Here is an 11,391-nt window from a genome sequence, read left to right as displayed (position 1 = left end):
TAACATGAGAGCAGCATAATGTAGGAGCAGAGACCCTGATTCCAGTGATGTGCAAATTACTAGGCCGCTTGCTGTGTTTGTGATATAATTACTGTTTAATCAGCAGGAGATAACTAAAGGACTAGTAAAGGTACCGTCACACATAAGGAGATCGCTAGTGAGATCGCAGCTGAGTCACCGTTTGGTGACGCAGTAGTGATCCTGTTAGCGATCTCGTTATGTGTGACGCTTACCAGCGATCAGGCCCCTGCTGTGAGATCGCTAGTCACTGCAGAATGGTCCAGGCCATTTTCTTCAAAGGCGATGTCCTGCTGGGCAGGACACATCGCTGTGTTTGACACTGTGTGACAGGGTCACAGTGACTGCTGAGATCGTTATACAGGTCGCTACTGCGACCTGTATTGTTCCTGCATCATTGGTAAGGTCTGACTGTGTGACATCTCATCAGCGACCTCCCAGCGACTTACCAGCGATCCCTATCAGGTCGCATTGTTTTCGGGATCGCTGGTAAGTCGTTGTGTGTGACTGGGCCTTAAAACGGATGCCAGGAAGTCAAGCATATTTATAAGCTGTGTGTAACAATACCCACATCACTGATTGGCTGCTTTCTGTGTACACTGAGCACAGGTAGAAAGTTGCTAATCAGTGGTGTGGGTGGTGTTATATAGAGCTCAACATTCAGAGAACTGGTAGATCTGCAGCGGATAATCATAACAGCAAACAGCTAAGTAAGTGACACATCGCTGGAATCAGGGTCTCTGTCTCTACATTATGCTGCTCTCAGGTGAGGCAGCAAAAACCTGGTAACAGATTCCCTTTAAAGAAACGTGTCCCCGTATAAACTACCGTAACGCCATTGTTAGAATGGAAAAGTTATCACTCTCTGAAACATTGTTTGCTGCATACAAGAAAATGTAAAGTTACAAAGTAATGTGCTTTACTCATGAAGAGTCCAGTGGACGCTACCAATCTCCTCAGGAGTCATACAGTCATGGCTTGATTGACTTCCAACAGATAGGCACAAGTCATCAAACTAGTGTCAATAAGATGGTAAGCAAAGGAGGCCAAAAAAAAAATGATCATACAGTTGCATTAACAGAAACATAAAAAGGTTTCGAGTCTCAGAAGAAAATGCTTTGTATCGCCTCTTTCATTTTTTTTTCTATTTTACAAAGTGCATAATTTTTTACAACTATTAAAAAAAAAAAAAAAAAAAATCCCCACTTTATATGTTTGGTATTACCATACCACAAGGAATCACACAGCAGGGTCATTTTTTACCACATAATAAATGCTGTAGAAACAATATTCAAAAACATCAATACTGGAATTCCTTTTTTGTTAGCAATATAGGACACTTGGATTATTTTTCCTAGTTTTTCAGTACATTACATAATATATGTATATGAAAAAAAAAATACTAATAGTCACAAAACAAGCAGGTAAGAGAATTCCCTGGCTGCACTACATCTAATATAAGCTAGAGCAAGCTAAAGAGTGACTGGTGTTTGTTACAGATATTCTTTATCACATTATATTACATGGGTCATCCACTGCTATATATTATCTTCTAAATGGCCCATGGTGGTCTTAAAACTGAAAAAAAAAAAACAAAAACAAAAAACAACATATGGGCTCAACAGTCAGAGCAGCGCCGCAGAGAAAACAGGGATTTTATCACAACTGCTCCACCTAGTAAACTAAGTGATACATCGCTGGAATCCGAGTCTCTGCCGCTATATTATGCTTCTGGCAGATTATACAGATAAAACCTGCTGACAGATTCCCTTTAATTGCTATTTTACATATAAGAAATTTGCGTAAATATACCAAACGGCAGCTATCCCAACAATTTATTTTTTTATTTGAATGGGCAGAGAGGGGACAGAGAGGGGGCAGTGAGGGGGCAGAGAGGGGGCAGAGAGGGGACAGAGAGGGGACAGAGAGGGGACAGAGAGGGGACAGAGAGGGGGCAGAGAGGGGGCAGAGAGGGGGCAGAGAGGGGGCAGAGAGGGGGCAGAGAGGGGACAGAGAGGGGACAGAGAGGGGACAGAGAGGGGGCAGAGAGGGGACAGAGAGGGGGCAGAGAGGGGGCAGAGAGGGGGCAGAGAGGGGGCAGAGAGGGGGCAGAGAGGGGGCAGAGAGGGGACAGAGAGGGGACAGAGAGGGGACAGAGAGGGGACAGAGAGGGGGCACAGAGGGGGCAGAGAGGGGACAGAGAGGGGACAGAGAGGGGACAGAGAGGGGACAGAGAGGGGGCAGAGAGGGGGCAGAGAGGGGGCAGAGAGGGGGCAGAGAGGGGACAGAGAGGGGACAGAGAGGGGACAGAGAGGGGACAGAGAGGGGACAGAGAGGGGGCACAGAGGGGGCAGAGAGGGGACAGAGAGGGGACAGAGAGGGGACAGAGAGGGGACAGAGAGGGGGCAGAGAGGGGGCAGAGAGGGGGCAGAGAGGGGGCAGAGAGGGGACAGAGAGGGGACAGAGAGGGGACCTCTAATTTGCTGCCACAAAGACATGAAAATCTTAATTACAAACACAACAGTAGAATTGACGAGCACTGTGCTACATTACTATTATGCATGGCAGGTCATACCCAGGTTATACACAAATTGGTTCACCAATAAAATAAACAATTACTTTGAGGATTTCACACAGGCAATTGTTATACATTCCCACAGCAGTCGACACAAACAATTTCCTTCATCTTCCTTCTTCCACCTTAAGGTTAGATGGTTACTGAAGGTGCTCCTTCGTCTCATGAACAGCTTATAAAATGGGTGTGCATTATTGATCATTTTCTACACTACCTCCTCAAAAGTGTCAAGATGTGGCCCACCGCAGAGCTTGCTTTTTGATAAGCGTATTGAGACACCAACACAACTTCCCTAGCATATGATTGTGAAAAAGATGGCACTTGCCACTTTGGAATGGTAGAACATTTCGAACATGTTGCTGCACCCATTAAACAACCTTACTTTCCGTAGGAAGTACAGTTTACTCATCCTCTTCTTGTAGACCCTTTCTGTATGGCACCTCCAATCTAGTTAGATGTTCAAGTGGACCCCAAAATATTTGTAAGGCGGCTCATTGCGTTCTGACGTGCGTTCAGTGATCCTGTCGAGGCTTCCGTCTGAATCCCCTGCAAAATGGGTTTCGAACGCATGCGCTGACTGGGCCATTGACTATAATGGTGCAGACAAAGTCACTGTCTGCTCTGTTGTGCATCATTCCCAGGTGTATACCTTTTGTTGAGTCGGACACCCAGACGCAGTCTACTACGGTCGAGGTGTCTGTTGCTGAAAAGCGTATACTCCCGAAAATGGTGTAAGACAGAGCACATGGTGACTCCGTCAGCACCATTATAGTCAATGGCCTCGTCGGCGCATGCGTCCAAAATGCATTTTGCGGGGAATTCAGACGTAAGCCCCGACAGGACCATTTAAAGCAGGTCAGAACGCAACATGAAAGGGGCCTAACTCTCCACCTGTTCCACCTCCTGACCAGTGACCGGTAAGGCTGCTTTCACACATCCGTTTTTTGCCGTCAGGTACAATCCGGTTTGTGACTGATGCGACGGATGCGTTGCAGATCGTGGCAAAAGTGATGCGATGGATCCGGTAAAAAAACTGATCTGTTGTAGCAGTTTGTACCAATCCAGCTGTGGCCGCGGGTAACCTGAGTGACGTCACCGCTGACAGCGCAACTCACTTCAGTTGCTCTGTGGAGCTCACAGTGAGCGGCAGTGTTCTACAGCCAATCCTGTCAGTTTCCGATGTAGCAGTGCTGAAAGAGTTCTGGCACCCCATATGGATTATGCCGGACCTGGAGGGGTATTTGGGGATTTTAATAAAGTGGTGAAAGAGGGTGTTTTTTGTCTTATTTCAAATAAAGGATTTTTCGGTGTTTGTGTTTACTTTCACTACAGTTTAGTGATGGGGGGTATCTCATAGATGCCTGCCATCACTAAGCTAGGACTTAGTGGCAGCAATGGGCTGCCATTAACTCATTATTTCCCCGATTGCCACCGCACCAGGGCAATTCGGGATGAGCCAGTTAGAGTCCCGGGACTGTCGCATCTAATGGATGCGGCATTTCCGGGCGGCTGCTGGCTGATATTTTTAGACTCGGGTGCTCCCCATAACGTAGGGCTCTCCATCCTCAGAATACCAGCCCTCAGCTGTGTGGCTTTAGCTTGGCTGGTATCAAAATTGGGGGGGAGCGCACGCCATTTTTTTAAAATTATTTATTTTACTGCAAGATTTAGACCCGCCCACCGGCGGCTGTGATTGGTTGCAATCATAGGCACCGGTGGGTGAGAGAAGCAGTGAATATGAGATGGAATAATGAGCGGCCAGCATTTTCAAAGTAGGAGAAGCTGCCGGAGCAGTGGGACAGCTGTGCAGCGCCACGCCGGTGATCGGTGAGGGGGAGAGAGGGAGAGGGAGATTTTCTAACCAGAAAGGAATTTACACAGCTAAGCATAGGCTTTCATTGTACAACACGCCGCACGGCGCCGGATCCGGCGCAGTGCGTTTTTTGGCCGGTGACAAAAAACAGTCCCTTGTGCATCCTTTCCGGCAGCCGAACACAGAAATTTTGCCGGATTCGGCACACGCCGGATGAAATGCAAGGGCATCAGGCACAATCCAGCGCTAATACAATTCAATCGGGATAAAAAAGCATCCGGCGCCAGATGCGTTTTATCCAGTATTCGCTGGATTGTGCCTGACGGCAAAAACCGGATGTGTGAAAGCACCCTAAACCTTCCATCTTTCTCTGGCTATTGTTCACCACCAACTCCTTGGTTTTCTTTATGTTTAGAAGTTGATAGTTAGCATGGCACCAATCCACAAAATCCCACACCCCGGCCCCCCTAATGCATCTGACTATTACAGGGTCATCCGATAATTTTTGAAGATGGCAAAAATCAGATTTATACTGAAAATCTGCTGTATACAACGTGAAAGGAAAGGAGGAAAGGGTGACCGCACGTTCCCTGAGGGGAACCTACACTGCTCAGTAGTCACCAGACACAGCCGCTCCCATCTGTAACTGCGGCTGCCTGACAGGTAGTCTGTTATCTAATTTCTCATCCCCTCATCCACCTTCATCTCGGTCATCTTTCCATGTAGTAAAAGTGGCTGTAAGGTATTACACGCACTAGAAAAATCAATATATATAACCTACATTTCCTCCTGATTGTTCTCTCAGTATTTATTAGTGGAGACACTGGATTTACTTGTAGTGTATTTTGTCTTTTTTCTTAGTTCTTCCAGTAGGAAGGTTCATGTGACTAGATCCAATTCCCAGGACAAGGCACAACATAGGAAACGCCTGGTGAAGGTACTATGGAAGGGGTCTTCTGAATACTAAAATACTGTAATCATGGCAATGCTGATAATATTATTAGCATCTCTCTAATCAGAGACAATGATATCACTGGGAGCCACAATAATCAGAAAAGCACAATCGAGAGCCCCCCAGAGGCCAGCTGCGTGGACAAGAACAAGAAGGACACACAATAGCTGGAGTCCCCTTTACCCTTGGGTGCTGGCTGCAGCTGCAACCCCTGCTTCCACTCCATGAAGTCTAGTTAATATACTGTGGTCAGTCCCCCCTCCCCAGTATACATGTTTAATAGTGCTTGGAAAAGAAAAGCTCATTTCTTCAAGGATTTTTATTACGACTTATTTTCTCTGCATTTCCCAGATGCACCCTGAAGATGCAGAATTGTCCTACGAGGGGTAGTCAGTCTGGATAGAATCACAATCACTCTTCTTTTGAGGAGTCCTCAATACATTGTAACATTTTTAACCATTCTGTTTATTTAAGAATTTGTTTAATTCTTACCCCGGTTTTATCACACAGGCGCAGAGTATGGAAAGAGCCCACAGCAAATAATTCTCCATCAGGTGCCCAGGATACAGAGGTTATAGGATATTCATGAGATGGTGAGCTGTATAGAGCTCGTCCGTAGCTGTCCCACACCTTCAAGAAGAAAAATAGAGACTAAAGCTGGATATACACATATCGGCCAAGCGTTCATGGGTTTTCAATGGGGAGAGAGGAGGAAGCTGCTGAGACACACAAGCTCATGAAAACAAAAGGATCTGTCCGGGGAGAGTAGGGAGACCCCCATACACTTCGCATGCTCGGCTGGTCCCCCTGAAATCGTCGTGTTTGGCCAAATTTAATGTAATGCACATGGAGGCTTTAGTTTGTTATATATTAACTATTATAATGGGTATTAATAATTATTCAGGTTGTCTAAAACCAGCAATAATTCTACAATAATCACATCCTAGAAAGACATTTGGACTACCTGGATTTTAAAGAGGTTTTCTCAGAATGGACATCCCCGATCTACAGGATCCGAGCCCTCCAAGACTGCGACAACGAGGAGTGTGAATGGAGCAGTACTCACGTTTGGTGCCGCTATATTCAACGGCCATTGGGCTGATAAACAGCCAAAACGCTGTACTCTGCGGTCTCTGGCATTATCATAGGTAATGAACAGAGCAGAAATACAAAAACTGTAGGAAGAACGGGAGCTGGGACCCCCCCCACACTCCTATTATAGTGACTGGTGGACGCACCACCACCGGACAGACACTTATTGCCTATCCTGTTGATAGGCAATAAATGAATTTGGCAGCAGAACCATTTGAGTGACCATTTTGTATTGTCGATAGTGCAGCACGTCACTTGTATGTATTTTCTCAGTGGTTTATGTGGAATATTACACAAAGACATCGGTCATCAGGTTTATGCAGAAGTGACAGACACCTAGTTTTAGCTATATGTCACTCATGTAGTACTTTTATAAAACTTACACTGTGGGGGGCTACGAGCTTTTAAGTCATAAGGAGGCATAATCATGAGCTCCGACCCCCCCTCCACAGCCAAGTTCTGTGCTTGTCACCTTCCTCCCTATATATATTATTAGAGAAATGGCAAGAATACACCAGATTAGTAGGCCATAAAACAAAACACAACAAAAAAACAACTGTTGCATAGTCACATAAGGATGACACATTGCTGAAATCAGCATCAGTCACTACTGATGGAGGGGGGCATTAAAGTGGTGACAGATTCTCTTAAAGGGTTATTCCCATCTTCATAAATGGGTATTGTTGCTTAAAAGGGAGTCTGTCAGCAGGTTTTTGCTATATAACCTGTAGACAGCAAGGGTTAATATATAGAATTTAGGGTTGCCTGACTTGTCACAGTCCAATCTGTTATTTGCTGTATTTGTTTAATCAACAGGACCCTTATCATTGCATGACTACAAAGTCACGCATTGGGAAGTCCAGTACACCCGTTCCTCTGATTGTCACCTCACTATCATTGTACAATCTCTATAGAGAGCCTGGTGTGTGCGGGGATGCTCACTCAGGTCTGCTGCATGGCTAAAACTAAAAATCTCATAGTATTACAACGGTTGCACTCAATAATCTAAGTCATACATCACTGGATTCAGGATCTCTTTGCCTACATCATGCTGCTTTCAGATTAGGTAACAAAAACCTGCTGACAGATTCCCTTTAAATAGAGGCTGACCAGCGCTGTGAGACAGAACATGCTCAGTGCTTACAAGCCCTTTTCAGATGAGTTTATAAGCACTGATTTGAAGCTGGCCAAAATTGCTGGAGTGAGCTGTTACCTCTTTATTTCGGTCAGCTGTAGCGCAGTGCTTACAAGCTAGACAACATTGTCCAATGCAATAACCTGTAAATAATAGAACAACTGCAAACTATAAGCGGCAAAATCATATGGCCTTCACATGTAAAGCACCATGGAATTGATGACGCTATAATAATAAATAATAATAATAATAATAATAATAATAATAATAAAAAATAATAAAATTGCAAAAGTGCTTATTTTTACAAGCACTATTCGACAATATCTTTTTATGAAGATGGGAATAATCCTGTAATGTGTCCTTAACATTTTTTTATAGATAACTTGCTAAACCACGGTCAAAAAAAATAGCACAGATTATTAGTATATTGCGCATTACCGTACTGTATGTGCACAGTCATCTATTAGCGCCAAAGGGATAAATAGTGCATCACATCTTACCATCCAAAAGCAATGGACTATCGGTGTAATGCATGGACATGCGAGGTCCCAGAATGAAGACGTCTCCAGCAGGTCTTCATCTTCACTATGGTGAATACATTGACAACCCAACTTAAAGCTAACGTTATTACAAAATGGACTCTCAGATGTTCAGGACTCGCTATTAGAAAGGAACCAAACCGTAATAGTTGCTTCCTTTTTAAAGAGATATGCTTGCACATTTTAAAATATCTGATAACATTGAAATGTTGAGAATATATATTATATATATACACACATATATATATATATACACACACATATATACATACATATACATACATATATATATATATATATATATATATATATACATATACATATAAAAAAAATATATTATATATATAAAAATATATTATATATATATATATATATATATATATATATACACACACACACACACACACACACACACACTATAATATATGTATATATACAGCACATAATCATGTACACATACAACAATGTTGGTTATATATATATATATATATATATATATATATATATATATATATATACATACACATTATATATGTGTGTTTGTGCGTGTGTGTGTGTATATATATATATATATATATATATATATATATATATATATATATATACACACACACACACTCGGGAATTAAAAAAAAAATTTGGCAAATCTATTGAAAAAAAGTAAAAAATGCACAGGGCCGGAGGCAATTAATATACGCTGGACACACGCAATCACGGACGTATAGTATGTATAGTATATATATATATATATATATATACACACACACATATATATATATACATATATATACACACACACACACACACACACACACACACACACACACACACACACACACACACATATATAAATAAAATACACACACACAGATATATATATATATATATATATCTGTGTGTATAATATATATATACATATATATATATATATATATATATATATATATATATATATATATATATATACACACATACACATACAGTCAGGGCCAGAAATTTTTGGACAGTGACACACGTTTTGTTATTTTAGCTGTTTACAAAAACATGTTCAGAAATACAATTATATATATAAAATGGGCTGAAAGTGCACACTCCCAGCTGCAATATGAGAGTTTTCACATCCAAATCGGAGAAAGGGTTTAGGAATCATAGCTCTGTAATGCATAGTCTCCTCTTTTTAAAGGGACCAAAAGTAATTGGACAAGGGACTCTAAGGGCTGCAATTAACTCTGAAGGCGTCTCCCTCGTTAGCCTGTAATCAATGAAGTAGTTAAAAGGTCTGGGGTTGATTACAGGTGTGTGGTTTTGCATTTGGAAGCTATTGCTGTGACCAGACAACATGCGGTCTAAGGAACTCTCAATTGAGGGGAAGCAGAACATCCTGAGGCTGAAAAAAAAAGAAAAAATCCATCAGAGAGATAGCCGACATGCTTGGAGTAGCAAAATAAACAGTTGGGTACATTCTGAGAAAAAAGGAATTGACTGGTGAGCTTGGGAACTCAAAAAGGCCTGGGCGTCCACGGATGACAACAGTGGTGGATGATCGCCGCATACTTTCTTTGGTGAAGAAGAACCCGTTTACAACATCAACTGAAGTCCAGAACACTCTCAGTGAAGTAGGTGTATCTGTCTCTAAGTCAACAGTAAAGAGAAGACTTCATGAAAGTAAATACAAAGGGTTCACATCTAGATGCAAACCATTCCTCAATTCCAAAAATAGACAGGCCAGAGTTAAATTTGCTGAAAAACACCTCATGAAGCCAGCTCAGTTCTGGAAAAGTATTCTATGGACAGATCAGACAAAGATCAACCTGTACCAGAATGATGGGAAGAAAAAAGTTTGGAGAAGAAAGGGAACAGCACATGATCCAAGGCACACCACATCCTCTGTAAAACATGGTGGAGGCAACGTGATGGCATGGGCATACATGGCTTTCAATGGCACTGGGTCACTTGTGTTTATTGATGATATAACAGCAGACAAGAGTAGCCGGATGAATTCTGAAGTGTACAGGGATATACTTTCAGCCTAGATTCAGCCAAATGCCGCAAAGTTGATCGGACGGCGCTTCATAGTACAGATGGACAATGACCCCAAGCATACAGCCAAAGCTACCCAGGAGTTCATGAGTGCAAAAAAGTGGAACATTCTGCAATGGCCAAGTCAATCACCAGATCTTAACCCAATTGAGCATGCATTTCACTTGCTCAAATCCAGACTTAAGACGGAAAGACCCACAAACAAGCAAGACCTGAAGGCTGCGGCTGTAAAGGCCTGGCAAAGCATTAAGAAGGAGGAAACCCAGCGTTTGGTGATGTCCATGTGTTCCAGACTTAAGGCAGTGATTGCCTCCAAAGGTTTCGCAACAAAATATTGAAAATAAAAATATTTTGTTTGGGTTTGGTTTATTTGTCCAATTACTTTTGACCTCCTAAAATGTGGAGTGTTTGTAAAGAAATGTGTACAATTCCTACAATTTCTATCAGATATTTTTGTTTAAACCTTCAAATTAAACGTTACAATCTGCACTTGAATTCTGTTGTAGAGGTTTCATTTCAAATCCAATGTGGTGGCATGCAGAGCCCAACTCGCGAAAATTGTGTCACTGTCCAAATATTTCTGGACCTAACTGTATATATACACACACATACTGTATATTTAAAGGGGTAATTTAATAACTCACTTTATATTTACAGTCTTCTCCGGCAGATAAGATAAGGTCATTCACAGGATTCCAGTCAACCTTTAATATGACTCCATCATGGGCTTTCCACTTTTAAAGAGAAAGAAGAAATAATGACCATGAAATGATAAAGATACAGCTCGGGCCAGGGAGAGAAGAAGCTAAGAGCCCTTGTAATGTTTCATGTCATCCATCCCCAGAGCCACAACCAGCTCCTGAAAGTGCGGCCACAAAGTTTCAGTAATTCCCGCTTCACACCCATCGTGTCCTAGGATTTGGGAAACAGCTGGTGGCTCCAGATCTAAGCTTTCTGAAGACCACCTGCACTTTATGTCATCCCGCCACAATTCCATACAAGTTACATCTGGTATTAAAATATACACTGTTTACAATGGTGGAAAACTTCAAATACCAGAAAAAGATTTTCGCATTTTTCTGTGGCAGGAGGTTTTGATATGTCTAGGTTTTTGGATTACTTCATGAGCGAGTAATCTGGAGGAAGTCTGTGTGCTTCAGTAGTCATATTTTATGATTATAGATGTCCATAGAACGGTCGGTATGGCAGGCGTCTTGAGCAGATTTT

The 11,391-nt window shown here is 42.3% G+C and overlaps 1 protein-coding gene across 2 annotated transcripts in view; it reads right to left on the bottom strand.

Moving 5' to 3' along the window:
* IFT80 (intraflagellar transport 80) overlaps positions 1-11,391 on the bottom strand; it is a 238,569-nt gene that overhangs the window by 152,412 nt on the left and 74,766 nt on the right. For both annotated transcript variants that reach the window (XM_075340673.1, XM_075340671.1), the window contains exons 7-8: positions 10,809-10,898; positions 5,851-5,988 (exon numbers count right to left, since the gene is read on the bottom strand). In XM_075340673.1, coding sequence (XP_075196788.1) covers positions 5,851-5,988; positions 10,809-10,898 — 228 coding nt within the window. The remainder of the gene's footprint in view (positions 1-5,850; positions 5,989-10,808; positions 10,899-11,391) is intronic.

This window comes from Anomaloglossus baeobatrachus, chromosome 3 (assembly GCF_048569485.1).
Source record: "Anomaloglossus baeobatrachus isolate aAnoBae1 chromosome 3, aAnoBae1.hap1, whole genome shotgun sequence".
In the NCBI taxonomy this organism is placed as follows: domain Eukaryota; kingdom Metazoa; phylum Chordata; class Amphibia; order Anura; family Aromobatidae; genus Anomaloglossus; species Anomaloglossus baeobatrachus.
Note: the sequence above shows the minus strand (reverse complement) of the source record. Positions and strands in the feature narration are given on the sequence as shown.